General features: G+C 34.5%; 1 protein-coding gene across 25 annotated transcripts in view; it reads left to right on the forward strand.

Moving 5' to 3' along the window:
• Positions 1–21851, forward strand: part of PARD3 (par-3 family cell polarity regulator) — a 730632-nt gene that overhangs the window by 314674 nt on the left and 394107 nt on the right. For all 25 annotated transcript variants that reach the window (XM_056800896.1, XM_007504759.3, XM_007504751.3 and 22 more), the window contains one exon: positions 1847–2027. In XM_056800896.1, the coding sequence (XP_056656874.1) occupies positions 1847–2027 (181 nt within the window). The remainder of the gene's footprint in view (positions 1–1846; positions 2028–21851) is intronic.

Raw genomic sequence — 21851 nt, forward strand, 5'->3', positions numbered from 1 at the left:
TGTCCTTGCAGGAGCTTGGCCTCTGGCCAAGCTCCATCTTTAATCTTTCTCTATTCACCTCTCTGACCTGTGTGGTATGGATCTCTGGACTGGAAAAGCCTACGGAATGGTCCTTTGATCAGAGCTTAGCTGTGGCTCATTGATAATTAATAAAGACTCATTCTGACCACCTCATATCTCTAATAGGACTCCGTCACTCCCCTCGTGGGATCAAAACTTCTATCCTGTCTCTATCTTCCTACCTTGTGGCTTCTCTCCCCTCAGAGAGAGCCACACATTCATTCATTCATTCATTCATTCATTCATTCATTCATTCATTCATTCATTCATTCATTCATTCATTCATTCATTCATTTATTCATTTTTAAGCCCTTACCTTCCGTCTTGGAGTTAATACTGTGTATTGGCTCCAAGGCAGAAGAGTGGTAAGGGCTAGGCAATGGGGGTCAAGTGACTTGCCCAGGGTCACACAAATGGGAAGTGTCTGAGGCCAGATTTGAACCTAGGACCTCCCATCTCTAGGGCTAGCTCTCAATCCACTGAGCTACCCAGCTGCCCCCGAATTTTTTCATTTATTTTAAAGAAAAAATTATCAGAAAATTATTTCTGAAGGAAATTTCACATTTCAATTGGGAGAAAAGACTGTGAAGACAGACCATTATTAGTAGAATGTCAAAGAGTTACTGTTCTCATAGCTATGCCAAAGGTCCTCTCTTGGTAGGAGACAACATATTTCACATTGTTCTCATTTGAGTTAATATGCCTTTATTTAGGTTTTGGAGAGTGCATCTTATTTTTCTGTCTTAGAGTTGGTTAGGCTTATCATGTGTCAAAAAATTAACACAAAATAATGAAATCATTATATTTAGTCCTTCCAAGAGTGGGAAAATAAAGATATGTACAACTATAATTGTTAACTGGAAGGAAGCAGAAAAGTCATTGAATGATTTTTTTTTTTTAGAGGCAGCTAATGGCAGAATAGATATTGTCCTGTACTTGGGGAGGGGGAAAATCTAATCTCAAATCTGGCTTCAAACACTTATTATCTATGTGTCCCTGGACAAATCACTTAACATCCGTTTGCCTTAGTTTCTCTAACTGTAAAATTAGGATAAGCACAACAACTACCTCACAGAGTTGATATGACTATTAGATGTGATAATATTTGTGAAGTATTTATCACATTGTCTGGTTCATATTAGTGCTGTATAAATTCTCATTATTTTCTTCCCTTTTACAAATTAGAAACAAAAGTCCTAACAGAGTTAAAGATTGAATTCAAAGTAGCAGAGCTCTGGCATTTAAATTCCAGATCTCTGAAATTAAGTTCAGCATCCTTTACTGTGCCACGAGGAATCCTTACACTGTGGTTAGAAAAGGACATCTGAAATTTTAATCTGTTTTGGAAGTTGTTTTTTTTTTATTTGGCTTAAAATATTTCACTTTCTGCAGAACATATGTAGATTTGGAGCACTTTATAGTAAATAAAAATATAGTGAAAGTGTACTTTCAGGAGTCCTTGATTTTGATCACCCACCCCCTTTAAAAAAACAGAATTCACTAAGTGAATTTGGGTCTGTAGTGTCATGTAAATACCTTTTAAGTCTTAGTATTTCTCCTATAAAGTGGATTTGGTCTGAGTTTCTTAACTTGGATCTAAGTGCCTCTGGAAAGCAACCAGGAAGTCCACATACATTGGGGGGGGGGGTCTTTGTATTATAATTATTAAATGAGAGTTGATAGCTTCTGATTCTATACATGAATATTAAAGGCAATTTATTTTGGATGAAGGGGATATTGATTCATTTGACCTTATTTTAACTGTGGATTTTCTTGTTTTTAACAGCTGGTCGCTATATTTGATGAACAAGATCCACACCATGGAGGTGATGGCACCAGCGCGAGTTCCACTGGTACTCAGAGTCCAGAGATTTTTGGCAGTGAGCTTAGCGCCAACAATGTTTCAGCCTTTCAGCCCTACCAAGCAGCAAGTGAAATTGAGGTCACGCCTTCCGTTCTTCGTGCAAGTAAGTGAAAGCTCTCGTTGCTCTGCACATTTCATCTTAATTTACAGGGAACCCAACTTTTGTTACCCTTTCATGCTACTGTGAATGGAATTCACAGTCTGTGTTTATCAGAAGCTGATTAAAGAGCAAAGCCTGAACAAATGCCTCTTGCAAGAGAGGTAAATAAGCTTATTTTTCATTTTAATAGTTTGGGTAGACTTGACTTTATCCTGATAGAACCTTTTAATTGCATATCCAAATTTAAATTATGATCTTATTGCAGGCAAAATTACAAGTATAGTTATTTACCTTAGTGCCCTATTTGACTCTATATAATGAAACTGAACACAAAGCATGGGTAGTGGGAAAAGACAAATGAACAAGGTTAATTAGTAAGTAAACCCCATAAACAGTATTTATGGCATAGTTCTCTTACTGTTTCTCTTGTCAAGCAAAGGTCAGATTAACATGGGAAAGGAAACAGTTTTGGTGTTAAAGATAGCTCTGGTCCCATCTCTTCAGTTAACTGGAAGAAAGGCTATCATGGCAACAATGTAGAGAAGAAGCCAGTACTGACAATTTGAATAAGGAGATGAATCTTGGTAACTATCTAGCTCATAGGATATAGTCTCCCCAGATTAGGAAAGGCAGCATGATTTAGTTGGCAGACCACAATATTAGGGGATAGGAAGAACTAGTTTTTATTCTTTCATCAGATGTTTACCAGCTATGTGATTATGGTCCAATCACTTAACCACTTTCTGCCTCAGTTTCCTTATTTGTAAAATTAAATATTGGATATAAGAGTTTCTAAGATCCCTTTTAACTCTAAATCTATGATCTTATGATATTGTTAATCCAATTAGCATATTGACTATTTTGAAATTTACAAATGAGCCATTTTAAAGACCGACTGTGAGCTTATAGCACAGAATTTCATTTTTGAAGCACTTCAAAATGATGATATCATTATAGATGCTGAAGATGGAAGGCTATGAAGTTAAAAATCCCTTCATCTTGGATACATGCCATTTTATTGGTACCATTAGGTAGCTCTGTGTGAGTAGAGTTTTATTTTTTTCTGATTCGTTCTCTGCAAATTAGCCTGTCTCTTCCATCTTTTGTTGATTGGGGATTATTGTACTTTAGTGACTTGGCCGGTCCACTGAGTTAATCTTCATATTCAAGCAGAAATTCTTTCTCATATATGTGTCTCCAAGGTAGGGAGAAATAAGCAGAAATATGGGGGGGGGGAATGGTGTTGGCTTCAACTGTGAACAAACCTGTCACCTCCTTAGAAAATTTCAGCCAAGTGTCATTTCTAGAGAAGCATAGAATTTAGGCGGCACACACTGCATGATGGGATATGTAAGTGATGCCCTGGAGGATCATGTGTGGATGCAAACCAATTAAGTTAACCACTTACTGAAATTGCTTTCTATCATCTGGACAAGAAGCAATCACAAGTGAGACAAAGGCATAAAGTGGGAAGTAAAAAGGCTTATGCAGAAGCCAGACCAGCAACTGTGCTATAGGACATACTAGTTTGATGACTCTTTGCAAGTGTGAGCTACAAGTTAAGTTGTGTCCATAATTTACTGAAATATTTCATTTTATCTGAGAGATGACTGGCTCCCTGATAAATTTCTTGTATATCCAAATTTTATTAATTATATCATTTGCTAGAAGGAGAACTTGCTAAAAGAATCAGTCCTTAATCTGGATTTTCATTAGAAGTATTAGTTATCTGGCTTAAGATAGAATTTAAATTTGGTCACCCCCTTCAGTGGAATGGCCATGTATTGCTATTGTTGGAACAGAATTTTCAATAATTTTGTCCTTCCAAGTCCCTCCATTTTGAATCTTTTACATTCCCTTTTACCTACCTTATCACAAACCCCAGGAAAGCTCTACTGACCCCTTGCTTTTGAAATCCATGCCATGGTTTTGAGGGTCACCATCAGAATTGCCTGCTTCCCAAAGAGATCTGAAAGTTGAGACATAGCTGAAATGAGTTTTTGCAAGTGCTCAAGAGATGAGAGACTGTGAAGCTCACTTTCTTGTTTGCTTTTATAATCAATACCTTTTGAAGGCTTTGCAGTCAATGAACAAATATGTTCAATACCCATTATGTACAAGGTGACATTCATGATTTATGTCTTTTGAGGATGACTACTTGTGCTCTGCAAGCTCAAAAACTCAACTGGCTTGCCTTCTTCAGACAGATCTAGAAAACTTCACCACAGAAAACCTTTTTAAAAAAAGAATTTCACAAATATTAACCATCCATTATTTTCACGAATCAAAGTAAAGGGGACAAAGTAAAGGGTCATTATTTTAAAGACACTTAAGATCTAATATGGGATATAATATATTTCAAAACAAATTAGAAACATAATGACTTCATTAGAAAAGTCTAACTAAAATCCTGCTGTAGTTCCAAGAATGACAAGGAATCTCTTTATTGGGGGAATTCAGAAAACTTCTCCAAGGGGTATTTGTTTAACCAGGCTTGTGAGCAAGTACCCTCAAGATTAGGCAGTTGGAAGTGGTGACCCCTACCTTGTCAAATAAATCCCAATGAAAGTTCAAGCTTGCTTTATGTAAATCAAAATAGATTGTCACAGAGAAGTGATAGCGGGAAGTATTTAGGGTTCTTATAATTAGATATAACATTTATAAGCCCATTTATGCCACATACTACCTTTGTGGCCATGGATGAGTTATGCCACTTCTCTACCTCTCTGGGTTTTGAGTTCCATATATATAAAATTAATGAATGTGGCTACATAACTACTGTGGCTCTTGCAGTTCAAAATTGGAGGCCTCAATACAGATAATGAATGAAGCAAAACCAAAAATAATTCACAGTTGATATCTGTTTTAAAAAAGTTTTTAAATATACCATAATTTAATTTATATTCATCATTTTTGCCATCATAATAAAAACATTTAATATGTTCTTGCTTTCTGACATAGTAATGCTAGTCAAGTTAAATTATGTATGTATATATATTTTCAGTGTAAAACATTTTAACATATTCAATAACGGATATAGAAGTATGTGTGGAAAATGATTATCTCTACTTCAGATTCTTCTGAAAAAATTAATCCAGGATGCATTTTTTATTTGAAAAAAGATCCAAGATCAGTGCTAGTATCCATCCTCTTAACATTAACTGGCATTAGACATACCATTTCAAGTATTTGATTTAAATATATATTGAAAATAGAAATAAGATCCCCATTGTATTTCCTTTTAACTTGTGAAGTGGAGCATGGCATACAAATAGTATTCTCAGTATTTCAAATAATTACCTTCTTACTGAGCAAGTTCTATTCAGCATATAAAACCCATCCAGTTTTGTTGTAGATGCAATCTGATTATTACATGTTGACAAGGTCATATATCTATTAATTGGATTGGAGATGGGATACAAAATTGCTGTAATTATTGTAATTTTCTAGCTAATTGCAGGGTTGGTGGTGAATATTTTACTTCTGTAAAATGAAAAACAGTATTCCATTTGAAGTTGTTTTGTGGAGTTTTAGACATTTTGTTTTATATCTCTGGTGCTTTTTGCCCACAAAGAATATCTCTATTTTTCTATAATGGCTCTTAGCAATAACTAAGGCCACTGGGCAAAGGTAGGGGGCTTTGATGCCACTTTTACCTACCTCTTTGTGTTCTGGCTGCTATCTTTATTGATTGTTTGTCAATTACCATACTTTTTTCCCCCTAGGAGTAAAATTTAGGTAGGTATTACCCAATTGGAAAAGGAATTTATCTTTCTTACCTACATTTCTCCTGTTCTAAAATTTAAAAAAGATTAATATTCCAATAGTTTTGTCATGCATTGTCCTCTAAGATATGAAATTGGAGTGATTAATCTACTGACTCACTTTGCTCTAGTTAGTGTACTATAACTAGTATGACTATATGCTATGGAGTACTAGAATATATGGAAGTTATGCCAGTTTCCATATAGTAGTTAGATTTCATCAGCTGGTTGAACATTTTAAAAACGCACTTGTATATAGCATGAGATTTTTTTTTAGTAGTGGTGGTGGAGGAGGAGGAAGATGGGGGGTGACTCTGCTTCCAAGGAGAGGTTGGAAGCTATCTGCAGAAGATTGTTAAAGCAGACTGATGTTTATTCCCTGCTGAAATATAAACTGTAGGCGCAGGTGAAAATTGCCAAACCTAATGAGCAATTTGGCAGATAAGACAGGATGTCAGGCGACAGCAGTTCAGCAGCGGGTGCACTGTCTGTGAACCAACTTGTTTGTTCCACAGAACTGCATTTAAATAACATAAATGAAAGAGTTTTTTTTAAAAAACCTCAATATACAGTATCAGGAAGAAGTATCTTTTTTCTTTAGATTTTTATAATATATTTAAATAAGTAATATTGCCATTAAAAATATTTGGTTTTGAAATTCACTTATAATTGACTTTTGATGTTCAGACATTATATCTATAGAAAAGAATACATTTCCTTCCAAAGGAGCATTAAGTAATAAATGAAGTATTAATATAGAGCAACAATGAAACTGATCCCTTGGTTCACTAGACCATAAGATTCCAACTATAGTTCATAGTCTTTGTGTTGGAAAACTGAATTAACACAAAAAGCCCTTAAATGAGGAGGAACTTTTATTGCAAGCAAGTGTATAAAATATTTGGTTCTTCTCCACTGAAGTCTTATTATATCCCAGTTATGTTAGTTGAAGATTGTATTAAAATCAGACATAGTTTTATTTATACATATATCTTTTTTGTCAAACAATGCCTTCTCTACAGGGGGAGGGGAAGAAGAGAAGAAGTTAGCTGGGTATTTTAATGTAACCAAAAATCCCCAAGAAAGTAGTTATGGAAAATACTATGTGCAGATATACATGTAATGTAACACTTAAGGTTTCCAAAGCTCTATATGTATATTAAGTGGCTAGGTGGTACAGTGGGCAGAGTATTTGAGTTGGAGTCAGGAAGTCCTGAGTTTGAATCTACTCTCAGTTATGTGACTCTGGATACATCATTTTATTTCTATTTGCCTCAGTTTCCTTTTCCAAGAAGTGAGAATATCCATAGCACTTACCTATCTAAGTAGTTGTGAGAATAAAACAAAATGATATTTGTAAAAGAGCTTTGAAAATGTTAGCTATTGGCTATTATTTTATTTGATCCTCACACTAACCCTCTGAGCAAGGTGTTATGATTATGACCATGTTTCAAACGACACAGAGAGATTGTATAACTTGCCTACTGTCACATGGCTAGTGTTTGATGTGATTTTTGAACTAGGGTCTTCCTGGGAAGCTAGAAGGTGCTAGCTAGTTAGGTAGCTAGATACAATGCCAAATTTGGAGTTCAAAGAACTCCAGGAAGACTTGGATATTAGGATATTCCATTCCAATCCCTTTGTCCAGAAAACCCCAAACGGAGTCATGAAGAATAGGACTTGACTAGCTGGTAATGCATTAGTACAAAGGATGTGACTGTAGAATTATGTCTAGGTAGCACAGGGGATAGAGTGCTGCCTCTACTGTTAGGAGAACTTGAGCTGAAATCTGGATTTGGACAAATATTAGCTTTGTTACCTTGGGCAAATCATTTAACTTCTAGCTGTCTCAACTTCCTCATCTTTAAAATGAGGAAAATGTTAGTTCAGGGTTGTTGTGAAGGTAAAATGAGATAATTGTGAAACATTTTGCAAGCCAGGAAGTTCTATATAATTGCTAGTTATGTGGATAGTGATGATGATGATGATGTCTCTCCTATTTTATGGAAATTATGTTCATTAATAAAGTGAGAGGATCGGATTAGCTGACTTCTAAAGCTCTCTTTCTTCTCATCCATAATTATACATAAGTCTCTCTCTTTATATCAAGACCACTATTCTTAACTTTTGGTTGATCAGTCATTTCAGTCATGTCTGACCTTTCATAATCTGGCAAAAATACTGGAGCAGTTTGCCATTTCCTTTTCCAGCTCATTTTTACTCAGATGAGGAACTGAAGCAAATAGGATTAAGTGACTTGCCTAGGGTCACACAGTTAGTAAGTGTCTGAGGCCAGATTTGAACTCGAGAAGTCTTCCTGACTCTAGGCTCAGAAAACCACCCACTGTGCCACCTAGTTGTCCACATGCCTAACTGTTTATAAGCAAATTTTGAAATGAACCTTTTTACATCGTATTATTCCTATGAGTTTAAAACAAACATGCTAGTGTAGAGAGGACTTTTCATTCAGTTTATATTAATTGATGTTGGAAATAAAAGATTTTGGGACATTCAAGTTTTCCTTATTGATCACAATGTTTCTTTTAAAAGAGATCAGTAGGACTTGTGGCTAACAACATGGCACCTTCCATTGAGTAGACTTTAGTTTGGAATGAGATATAAGAGTATAATTGGATAAAAGTCTTCATAGTCTTAACAATCTAAATATTACTGGGTAATAAAAATAATTGTCATCTGCAATGATATAGATCTACGTATACACACATTATACATACATATATACACATGTGTGTGTATATGTGTATATATGTGCCATTATTGTCTGTCCTAGAAACCATACAGGTAGCAATTTGAAGGCAGAAGAATGGTAATCATTAGCCAATTGGAGTGAGGTGACTTGCCCTGGGGCACACAGCTAAGAAATGTCTGAGACCAGATTTGAATCCAGGTTCTTTGACTCCAACCCTGGTGCTCTATCCACTGTGCTACCCCTATACTGGTTTATATTTGCAACATACTTTATATATCTTCTCTCTTGATTTTCTTAATAATAATTAAGAAAGGTAGTATAATTATTCCCCCCACTTTACACGTGCGTGAGGTCATCCTGAGAGGAATGGCTTTTTAAGATTATACAAACTAGCCGGTACCTGGGCTAAGCCCCTAAACTAGGTTTTTCTGCCTCTTTGGTGATGTTTGGTATGAGTCTTTAGGAGATATGAGATTAAGACATAATTTGTGTTGCAGGAGCAAGGAAGCATTCTTAGCTTATATCAACCGCAGTCTGTTAAAAGCTGTCTTAGAGAGCATGTGTTTACCCAACTCTGACATAGACTCTTCCTTTTCTGTGACCATGCCAACCTGTTGTGTTGTCTTCATCCTTCAAACTCTTGTGATACATTGTTTATATCAGTCATTTGGCATTGATCTTAAACTGTCTCATCTTTGTAATTATAGTTGTTATTTAATTGTGATTTGGGGGACAAGGACTATGCCAAAGGTATATGTCCACACCTCCCATTTTTCCCATTTTAAGTGCTTAAGAGATGCTTTTTGAGGGGTAGCTAGATGGTTCAATGGAGAGAGCACCATGCTGTCTCTTTCTCAACTCATCTTGCTAAATTCAATAGGGTCAGTGATCAATTGCTTGTAAGGTAATGCATTTTTCAGTAATAGTGACTGATAGTGAACATCTACAAAGTTATAGAAAGTTTCTCATATATGTTAGAGGAGGGGTCACTAATACCAAAATAATGGATCATAGAACCAAAGATTTAGCTTTGGATGGGGCCATTAAGGCTGGATAATCCAATGTCCTAATTTTATTTTTTCAACTCACATGTATAAACAATTTTTAACAATTATTATTGGACAATTTGTGATTCAGATTCTCTTCCTCCTTCATTACTATTCCCCCTCTGCAAAACGCCAAAAAGTTTGATATAGGTGATACCAGTGTTATCATGGAATACATATTTCCATATTTCTCATTCTATGAAAGAAGAGACATCACACACACAATAAAAAACCCATGAAGGAGGGGGAAGCTAGGTGGTACAGTGGTTTGGGAGCCAGACCTAGAGATAGAAGGTCCTAAGTTCAAATTTGTTCTGAGACACTTTTCTATCCAAGTGACCATAGGCAAGTCAATTAACCCCTGTTACCTCGTCCTTACCACCCTATTGCCTTGGATCTGATAAATGGTACTGATTCTAAGGCAGAAGGTAAAGATTTAAAAAAGAATAAACTCACAAAGGAAATAAAGTAAAAAAAAATGGAAAGCTTTGATCTGCAATCAGACTCTTAATATTTCTTTGGCTATGGGTAGCACTTTTCATCATGTGTCCCATGGGATTATCTTGGGACCTTGTTTTGCTGATAATAGTTTAGTCCTTCACAGTTCATTATCATAAAATAAATCTGTAAATGTATACAATATTCTTCTGGTTTTATTCCCTTCACTTTGCATTAGTTCTATAAGTCTTTCCAGATTTTTCTGAACTCATCCTGATCTTCATTACTTATGGAACAATAGTATGCCATTACAAGAATATATGAAAACTTGTTCAGTCATTTCCCAATTGATGGACATCCCTTCAATTTCCACTTCTTTGGTACTACAAGAAAGAACTATCATAAACCAAAGCCCTGATTTTGTACCTGGATAAGAAACTGAGGCATGAGAGGGATGAAGCACTTTCCCCAAAGACATCACTATAGTCAAGTTCTAAAGTCAAGTCTTGAACTTGAGTTGTTTTCTCTTGTGTCATGTAGCTTTCTTCCCCATTCTTTAGATATAAAAGTTTGAAAAGTTTGAAAAATCCAAACTAAAGTTAAAATAAACATACTGATTTCCAAACAAAAGTGACCTATTATACATAATATAACAAATTTTTTAATATCTTGTGAAAATTCTTTTGTATATCAATAAGTAATGACAGTGCTTTGGTGGATAACTTTACAAGTTTTCAGGCTAAAAAGCAGAATTTCCTTTACTCTCATTTACTATTCTACCCAAGTTTCTGGGTACTTTTTTCTATCAGTAAGTATCACATAGGCCTCTATATTGTGGATTATTTTGTCAGCATGAAAGCCTGGCAGATAAAATTTTCCTTCCCTTCTTGCTATACTTGATCAGATCTCTTGTTTACTTCTCTAGAATGTGTTTATTTTTTTCATTTCCTTTAATGTCAGAAATGGCTTTGCACTCCCAGTGTTGTTTGCTCCTGTCTGCCTCCTGGACCCAGCTGGAGATTGGCTTCATATCTTGGAATCATCATGTCAATTCCAAATGATGAAGGACTGAAAGAAAGCTGCACAAAAGGGAACAAGATGCTGGCTTCTTGGACAATGGGAAGCTATTTTTAAAAAACACTTCCCTACCCTCATCCCTGTTTCTTATTTCTTTCCTCTCAAATTGAAAAGTGTCCTACCTGACCTCTACTTTTTTAAGCAAAGCCCAATGACAAAGTCAACATGCTTTTTTTTTTACTTCGATAAATATCAGAATATCATTTGTTAAATAGATAAATAAATAAAATTGGGATATATCTAACAATATACTTAATATCCCTTGACTCTATATAGTACCTGGAAATAAGTTTTCTATTTCATTAAAAATATTTTTTTGGCTTGATTCTTGATTTTATTTTTATGTATGTGCTATTTGGTATTTGAATACTATAGAACTTTGGGTCAAATAATATGCCAGTTGCTCAAATCTTCCTGAAAATGGAGATTTTTCTCCATTTTTTTTTTCTGTTCAAGATCATGGGATATTGGAAAATGTTAAATCATAGACTTTTTATACTTTTTAGAGCTACTGTTCTCAGTGTGTTCCCAGCATAGAATCTGCCTTTCTATTTGTGTCCCTTAAAAGCAGTCAAAGAGTTTTTGTGCTGTTTTCTATCTACTGTATGGGTTTAGCAATCAGAATCCATGTCCTTTCAGCTCCTGCTTGCCAAGTGAAAGATAAATACAACAATCATGGTAAATTGTTTCCTGTGCAGTAAATGTGCACCCACCAAATAACTCTGAGTATGCTTTTGTCTCAGTGCAGAAGGTGTGCCCTGCCTATAATGCATATTTTTTACTCTAGAGGTGACATTTCTCAAAGTTATTGACTTAGGGAGATTTGACAGCATTATCTAGCTCTATATGAGGAAACAAAGAAATCGTTTTTAAAGGTAAAGTCTATACTTAAAGGTATGAGATTATGGTAGGTTTATTATGGAAGCATCAGACCAACCATTTTATCAAATCATGCACCAGGAAAGGGGATTCACCACTAGACTCCCAGACATGAGATCCTTTAATAAAAATATCTATGGGTAGTATGAACAGCAGTTGGTTGTTAATTTTTCTAAAATCGTTGAGAAGCTTTTATTTTAAAGAAGTTTTGAGTTAAGGGACTGGAATAGAATGAATAATGTTTTTTTGGAGACATAAACATTTCAAGAACTTTCTAATTAATGTCTTAGAACAGGAGTTCTTGACTTTTGTGCATGTCATGGATCTCTTTGGCAGTCAGGGAAAGCCTTTGGAATCTTTTTTCAGATATTATCTATCTCTCCACATTTATATATACACAAACATACATAATGTACAAAATAAAATATTAATGATTATGAAGGAATCCATTGATATTGAGTTATGTGTAATACTATAAAGGTGAGTTACAAACCCCAATTAAGAATCCAGGTATATTTATACATAGTCTTCACTACATGTGAGAAAAACATTGTGAAGATGGGTCCAACATGGCTGCTTATCTCTTTGGGTAGTGGCTAGGCATTTACTGTCATCTACCTGGGTAGACTTCCTTTATTCTACGTGTATAAAATGAATTTTTAGGATTCAATTTCCATTCATTTTCAAATGACTTCAAAGTGTAAATTGCTATGTCCTTTGTGCCATGTTTCATCACGTTTAACTTTCAGCACTTGTTGATTGTTTAGCTTAAGGCAGTGGACCTAGAATTGGAATCAAAGGGTGGATTTGTGGTAGAGCAGAGATGTCAAACATGGAACTCTATACATATGGGCCACAATATTCCAAATGCAGCTAGAATTAGATAAAAATATAATTGGGAAATATTGAACAAAATAAATAAAAATATTTAAAGCATACATAATATTAATTTGTGGTTCTTTAACTTAATATGAATTACATAGGGATCCCTATGTATGGTTAAATTGTCCCTATTTCTATTTGAATTTGATGTAATTTAGTTTGAATTCTAGCTTTTCCATTACTGTGTGAACCTTGAATAAGTTCCTTCTCATTTTTGAGAATTTTTGCCCTCACCTATAAAATACCATGGGGTAATAGGTAGTATTAAATGATCTCAAGACCTTTTCTCATTTTAAATTCTTCACCTTTAATGCACATAAATCTCTACCAGTCTAGATGCTTAAACAAGTCTTCCATGGCAACCTTTCAAATACCTGAGAATTACAATCATCTCACCCCATCCCACCCTAAGTTTCTCTTTTCCAAGCCAAGCATTTCCAGTTGCTTCAATCCTTTCTTTATAATAGGACTCCATTCCTCTCTTTAGACTGATAATGTTCTAATCTTTTTCTTTAACCCTATTTTTCTTTGCCCTGAAATGTGATCACCTGAATTCAATAGCATTCTCTATAACTAATCTCATTTCCCTCCTGAAAGATGTTGTAATATGGGCCTTTCATTGATAGCAATTGTGATGTATCATAGTGCTTTGTATTTGGTTTAGTTCCTCCTAAAGGATTAAAAGGGCCTTGAGGACAGTGATGATGTCTTGCCACCTTAATGTCCTTAAACTTCTAATAGACTTATGTATTACCTGCTACAAATCATGCAAAGTTTAAATCAATTTTATGCCTATTTGGAAATCTTTAATTGAAGAGTTGATCTTTTAGAATGGGATGGTAAAAAATTAGCATTTTGTTTCCTTTATATAGTAAAAAGATAGAATTAGTTCTATTCTGTTGCCTAGTAGGCTTTGAGGTGTGGAGTCATTATAATTCTTTAATGAGCCCCATACATTTCCTAGATTTTCTTTTTTCATTTGGGACATCTCTATAGGTGAATTGAATAAGGTAATATTTGGTATTATGAAAACATCAGACTGCTCACAAATTCATTTTTTCTATATCTTTGATATCTGAACAGATGACATATACCCTACCCTGAGAATTAAGATTTTAAAATGACTTATCTCTTTAAAATTATTATTTTTAATGATATCAGAAGTATGACTCTTTAATAGGAAAAATTTCATGCCATCTTTCAACATTAGAAAGTTTAGAAAACTTCCTATAAATTTGTAGATAATTCTATCAGCCCCAACAGGTAAAAAAATAGGTTTGGTTTAATTGACAATGTAAAGTTAGATCAGCATTACCATGCCTCTGTAGTGCTATTCTCTGGAATCTCAGCAGATCTACTTCACATTGATTCCTCAGAAATGTGATCTTTAAACTTGTACAAGAAAGCCTTAGGCTCTCTATTATTATGTGTAAAGTAGATTCTAACTTTAGCAAATCTTGCTTTCCATAAGAATAATAGAAATAATAAAGAAGATCAAACAACTCTGAGATAGAGGTATTGGCCTCTCTAAATGTTTCTTTGTAAAACAAGGAGATTTACCATTTTCTCATGTCCCTTCTATTTCAGTGTATTCCCAAAGCTATTGCTTCACAATCATCTTTGGAAGTGGACCTTCATTTTTGTAAAGTAGAGAGCTGTATTCCTTTGGGGGGGGGGGAGTCCTGGCATGTGTTTGCTTTTGTAGGAAAAACAGGGTGGAGAGAATAACAGATGGCTTCTCATTGAACAGACAGTTTTTTTCTTAGTTACATTTTTTCCTTAGTTGTCTTCCAGGTTTTGTTTATTTCTCTCTCCTCTTTCCTACCAATATTCATATTCTTATTATTCTCAGTTACTAATTCTCTTTCTCTCTTCCTTTCCTTCTCTGTCTCTCTTTCCCTCCACTCTAGAAAATATGGGAGCAAAACAAAACCTCTTTTATTTTGTTTCTTGTATTGAAAATGTATATAGTAAGAACACTTGTTTTTGAATCTGTGAATAAGCTAGTAGACTGATAAATTTAAAATTTAATTGTATGATTTTTATTTTTCTCTTTCTTAAATTACATGAATTTGAATCACCATTGTCTTGGTGTAAAAAACATGCAATTGTTATACATTTATTGGTAATTTATTGCTAAATGTGATATAGTGAAGCCTTCCATTAAAGTCTTTAAATTGAAAGTGATAATTTTCTAAATGCCTATCACAAGACCATTTTGATACAACACTTTTATTCTGAAATAATAATAGCCAGTACATAACACTTTCATTGTGCCATACTTAGAATGTCTTGCTTGATTTTTATAATCATTCTGTGTGGTATATAGTACCACTATTTTTACTCTCATGTTATAGATAAGGAAATAGACTCAAAAGAGGTCTGATGATTTCCTGGTAGCAGAGGTCAAAGGCAAGATTTGAAATCAAGTCTCATGTAATGCCAAGACTGGTATCCCCCCCCCCCCCCCCACTAATAGCACAACCTTCAACTAATATTGGTCTTTGTGAGATTCTATTTTTTGTTGAGAAAAAGAATGAGAACCATTTCATCCTGATAACCTGGGAAGTTAACTCTCATATAGATGATTTCTTATTCCAAACTTTCATTTTGGAGTTTGTTCTTAGAATCCAGGGGACTCTCTTTTAATATATCTACTAGACATTTCTACTCACATGTTCCATAGTTATGTCATAATAAACTATTGAAAATAAAATTCCCTATCTTCCTTCTAAATATGGTTACAGCCTGGTGAATTTCTCTTGCCTAAGATATCATTCTTTCAGTTAACTAGGATGAATACCACAGTGCCATATTGGGTTCTCTCCTGTTCCTTAGTTTCCATTCCAATTAATTAGCAAGATTTGTCAATTGTTCCTTGGACTTTTCTTCCATATATCTCTTCCTTTTCAGTTATATTTCCACTATCCTAATAATATGACTATGAATTATCTCACATCTTAACTACTGTAGTTTCTTTTTACCTAAACAGCTTCTATTTCTTTATTTTACCTTTTATAACTTCATCATTTTGTTTTTCAAAGTGATTTTTATATCTTTCTCTTCATTGTCAAAGAAATAGATTTCATCCATCCATCCATCCATTCATTCATCAAGGAAACCTCCTATCCCTGAATTCCCCATTCAGAAACCTTATTCAGTCCCTTATTCATTATGCAGGTTAGTATTTCAGCTTAATTTAGCATTCCAAGAGGTTCTCCACAATCTCTTTCCAATGTATTGTTATTATTTTTGTTTGCCTTGATTCCACTCTTGCTCCACAAATAATAAAAACTGGGTTTTGATCATGGTTCTTTTTAGCATTTTCCTGGTCATGAACCTCAGTTTCATCATCAGTAAATTTTTCTTTTCCTTCAAAAACTATTAAATGCATATTATGTGTACTTTGTTGTTTTTGTATAGAAGTTTAATTAAGGTTTATAAAGCTCTTTACCTATTTTGCTTCATTTTATTCGTACCACAGCCCTGTAAGATAGGTATTATCAGTGTCCCAGTTTTATAGAAGAAGAAATTGAAACTAAGAAACTTTTCCCAAGATGATATGACCAGCATATATAGAGGGACTTTAACCTATGTCTTCCTGTGAATATAGCACTCTATTATGCTGTAACACAGTACAGCTGGGGCACCAAAGAGGTATATGAGATCAAAAAAGGAGAGACCTTCTAGTTAGGAAGGTAGCAGCAATTCTTTTTTTAAAGTGACATTTGAATAGTAGATAAGAAGATTTCTAAGCAATAAGGAATAATGTGCTACAATGGAAAGTTTTCCCAATGTGGAGAATGACAACTGCAGTTCTAGTCTAATTTCAAACACTATTTGTCCTTTTTTTCCTTTATAAAATAGAGTAGCTAACTTCAAAGGCCAATCCAATCCAGTAAACATTTATTTAGCATGTAATCTTCTTTGCCTCATTTCAAAGCTTATTAATTTTGGCTTTCAAGACACTATTTTCTCATTTTAGTTGAAGTGCCTCTTTTTCCAGATGAGTTGTCTTTTTAAGTTCATTTCTCAGTTGTCTTCATCCTCTCTTAATTTTTTTAAATTGTATTTTGAGTTTTTCCAAAGCCTGTGTCCAATTTGCTGGAGTTTCTATGTTTTTACTTGGTGTTCCTTGGTCCTCCTCTGTTCATATTGGTCTTTTTTATTGCCTGGATAGAAGCTGTTGATTGTAATTTCTTTTTTCTTTTTCTGTTGTTTGCTCATATTTGCCTATAATATTGTTCCTTTGATTTTGGGCTGGATCTGTTGGTTTGGGCTATTATGTCCTGACGGGGCTTCTTCTCTGCTCTGCTGATTGGTCAATTTGAATCCTGATGTCAGATCTTCCCCAACGAGCAGTAGAAGCTGAAAAGGAGCTGGTCTTCCCACCTTATTATTAAGGTATTCTATAATTTTTGCAGCCTTCACCCTTCGAGTTTAGTCAGCAGGCTCTCAGTGGAGTCAATGGGGGAGGGGTGCTGGAGTTTGAGCTTCCCTGCCCTCTGAAGGCTTTATTCAGAAGATTAAGTTAGGGCAGAGTTGATCTTGTAGAGCAGAATGTGCTTTCAGGCCAAAACCTCCAGAAAAGGGGGGTGGGTCAAGATGGAGTGTCTCAGCTGCAATTGGGCTGCCTTCTTTGAGCTTCTCCTCCAGTTGCCTCTAAGCCCTGAGCCTGGCACAGCTGTGCCAGGAAGGTACTCCCTTTGGACTAGTGCCTTTGCCTGCCCAGAGATTCCAGCCATCACTGGAAGCTCAGTAGTATAGGTGTGGGTGGGGACTTGGGACCTTTCTTCTTCCTTTCCCTTAAAACCACGTGTTCTGGAATTCAGGCTTGTGTGTGTGTGTGTGTGTGTGTGTGTGTGTGTGTGTGTGTACCTTTTAAGTTGAATCCAGCAGGAGGATTTCTTAGCTCTGTCCTGTTGTTAGATTTGTTTTTCAGTCCCCTCGAAGCATTTTGTTTTTAATTGGTGTGGAAGGATTTTCAGAGGTCTGGACTTTCTCTGCCTCTAAGCCACCATCTTGACTCCATCTCCCTTCCCTATTACTATCTTTCCTTTATTATTTTCTTTCCCCCCACTATATCACACTCTATTGCCCCTTCCCAGCAACTTCCATATATAACAAATAATATATATTTTTTAAATCCTTACCTTCTGTCTTGGAATCAGTATTGTGTTTTGGTTTCAAGGCAGAAGAATTGTAAGGGCTAGGTAATGGGGGTTAAGTAACTTGCAAAGGATCACACATATAGGATGTGTCTGAGGCCAGATTTAAACCTAGCACCTCTTTTATCTAGGTCTGCCTCTCAATCCACTGAGCCACCCAGATGCCCCTTCAAATTACATTTTTTAAAGAAGATGAAAAAAAATTAGCAAAACGGATCAGTGTAGTGGAAGAAGACTGAAAGTATGTACTGTCTACTACAATTTTTCTTCCTTTTACCCCTACTTCCAAAAATCCGTGGAATGCACGTTTTCACATTTTTTCTTTGGAGTCATGTTTTGTAATTTTGCAACATTCACTTTTTTTTTGTTTTGTGGTTGTTCTTTTCATTTACAGTTTGGTAGTCATTATGTTTTTGTTTTCTTTGCTCTTTTTAATTTTTTGCGTGTGTGTGTGTGTGTGTGTGTGTGTGTGTGTGTGTGTGTGTGTGTGTGTTTGCTTCAAGGCAATAAACAGTTATATAAAACCTTTGACATACCAGGCATTCTGCAACAATTTATAGTTATTAGCTCACTTGATCCTTTCAACACCCTCTCAGAGTGAGGTGCTATTATAATTCCCATTTTCTAGCTGGGAAACTGAGGCAAATAGAGTATAAATGACTTGCCTAGAATCACACAGATGATGCCTGTGACCAGATTTAAACTCAGAATTCCCTCACTTAAGGCTTGCTACTTTATCTGTTTCATCACCTAGCTCCTTTTTAGTTCATTTAAAACTTCCCAAACTTCTTTAGTAAAAGAAATTACCAGTATGTGGTCCATTTCTTTCAGCACAATTATATTTCATTACATTCATATACTGTAATTTGTTTTGTCATTCCCCAATTGATACACATCAGCTTTGTTTCCATTTCTTTGTTATCACAAAAAATATTTTTATTTATATACCTATTCTTACCAATTACCTCATTGGGGTACTAATCTGATAATGGAATCTCTGGGTTAAATGGTATCGAACTTTTAGCCACTTATTTGATTATTTTTAAATTTCTTTCCAAAATGACTGGACTGATTTATATCTCCAACAATAAACTATTAATTTGCCTGTCTTGGTAGAAGTCCACCAGCAATGACTATTATTATTTGTTATCCTCTTTTTTTAAGCATGCTAGGTGTGAGATGAAACATCATGGTAGTTTTGGTTTGATTTTCTAATAGTTGTTAATAGTTTGCTAGTCTTTCAAACATTTTTTGTTCATGTCTTGGATACAAAGCCCCTGTTAGATATGTTTGATAAAAAGGTCCCCCTTCTGAATCCTGTGCCACTAAACTTGTTTCCTGGGTTTATTAATTGTGTTCTCAATTTCCTGTGATCAAGTTTATCTATTTTATGTTTTGTAATTGCATTTATCCTTTGTTTGGTTAAGAATAAAAATCCCCACTCACAAGCTGTGAAAGATGTGTATCTATTCTTTTTTTTCCCAAAAAGTGTATGTATCACCTTTAATATTCAATGAATCCATTTAGAATGTGCAATGTGGTATAACGTGTAGGTCCAAGCCTAATTTCTACCACATTGTATTTCAGTTTTCCTAGCAGATTGTGTGTGTGTGTGTGTGTGTGTGTGTGTGTGTGTGTGTGTGTGTGTGTTTATTACCAAATACTAAGTTCTTTCATTTTTAATTTTTGTCAGTTGATGCAACATTGGGTAATTGAATTTCATTTTTTCTAATTCTCCTTTTACTTTCTGCTTCATTGACCTACCTCTCTTTTTTAAAACCAGTAACAAATAAATTTGATGATTGCTTCATTATAAAAGTTTCAGGTTTCTTTCTTCGTTTTTATCTCTTTCCAGTTTTTCCCTGGATATTCTTTATCTTTTTATTTTTCTAACAAAATTTCTCATTATTTTAATAATTTTTATAAATTTTCATTTAATATTTTATTTGGTGTAGCCTTAAAACCATAATTAAGTATTCATAATATTCTCATTTTTATTTTATTGAAATGATGTGCACTGAATATTCCTATAGCTATTTAAGTTTATCTTTATTCAGGGGCAATTTATCATTAAATCTTTACAAGTATTTTGCGTACTTTGGTAGACTCACCCCCTCACGCCCCCCAGTGCTTGAGGAATTTCATAGTTATATGAAATAGAATTTCTTTTCCTAATTTTACCACTTGAATTTGTTATTAATATAGAAATGTTGATTTTTGAGGCTCTATATTTTGTAACATGTGACTTTGCTGAAGCTATTAATTGCCTCAACTACTATCTTGGTGATTCTCTAGAATTTTCTACTAAACCATCTTGCCATTAGCACTAGGTATAATTTCATATCACGTTGACATATCTTTTTAACTTTAATTTCTTTCTGATTAGTATTTCTAGAATTCTATCAAATGTAGGAAGAGTGGGAATCTTCCTGTTTTTCCTTTTATTTCTTTAAGAGAAAGCTTCTACTCTGACTTCAAAGTATATGATGTTATTTTTGTTTTTAGGTATATACTCTCATGATATTTAAAAAGACTATGTTATAGAGTTTTTTATGTATAAATGAGTGGACTTTGTATTGATTTCTTTTTTCATGTTGAACCATGCTTATATTTATTGTGTAAATTCAACTTGGTTATAATAAATGATTTCTTGCATTTAACTATTTAACAAAGTTTTATTTTAATGTTTTGATTCAATATTTATTAATGATATTAGCTATAGTTCCTTCTGTGCTTTGTCCTTCTCAGAGATATGTATTAATCATATTTTTGTCTCAAAAAATAAGTCTGATTAAATGTTTTCATTATCAAGTTTTGACAATAATTTGTACTTTATTGCTACTAAGTGCTCTTTACAAGCAGGATAGAATTCTCCTGTGAATTTGTAATGATCAATTTTTTTTCCTTTGATAATTCTTTTAGTTGCTTCTAATTCCAATTTTTTAGGGGTTTATTGAAGGTGTAGCTGTAACTTCAGGAACTTTTTAATTCAAGTTCATTTTTGCAGCCAAATAAGCAATCCACTCACTAAATATTTAATGAGGGAGAATAGCACCAACAAAGCAAGAATATCCACATGATACAGTAGCAAGTAGTTTCTCTGGATTCAGTCTCTCACTGATCTCATTCTAAAAATGGTGTGATCAGTTGTTACTCAGGCTTTGGCAGTAGCATGGTCTATGGCCCCAACCAAATCTAAGAAACACAGGCTCCACCCTGGAAATTTTTGTGCTCCTACATGACCAGGAAACTGGGACCAACTAGGTTCAAGGGCAGTGTTGCTACTGGGAGTACCCCATGTTGATTAAGTATGGGAAAAGAAGCTAAAGCCAACCAGATATAGGCAAAGAAAGGAATGGTGTTTCTCTTATCACAGCTATCTCTTTGGCCTTTTGTTTGTTATTTTACATTTTTTAAAGGTATATCCCTATCTTTTGTGTTGTCAGTTTTGTTAGTGGTATGTAACTATACATAGTAGGTTCTGGTTGATTTGATTTTCTGCTCTTTTAATCAGGTTTAGCTACAGTTTTATTACATTAATGTTTTCACAGAAGAAACTTTTAATTTTATTAACTATTTCTATAGGTTTTTACAAAATTATTTCTCCTCTAATTTTTACACTCCTTTTAAAAAATAAAAATCCTTTTCTTTTGTTTTAGTATCAATTTGAATTCAGAAAAGCAGCAAGGAGCAAGCAATTAGGGTTAGGTGACTTGCCCAGGATCACATATCTAGTAAGTATCAGAGGCCAGATTTGAACAAGTTCCTCCTGACTTCAAGCATGAAACTATTCTCACTGCTACAAAGCTGTCCTCCTCCCACCAATATCCCTTTTATGCTAATTTTAGGTAGTTAATTTCTTG

Source organism: Monodelphis domestica, chromosome 5 (genome assembly GCF_027887165.1).
Source record: "Monodelphis domestica isolate mMonDom1 chromosome 5, mMonDom1.pri, whole genome shotgun sequence".
NCBI lineage: Eukaryota > Metazoa > Chordata > Mammalia > Didelphimorphia > Didelphidae > Monodelphis > Monodelphis domestica.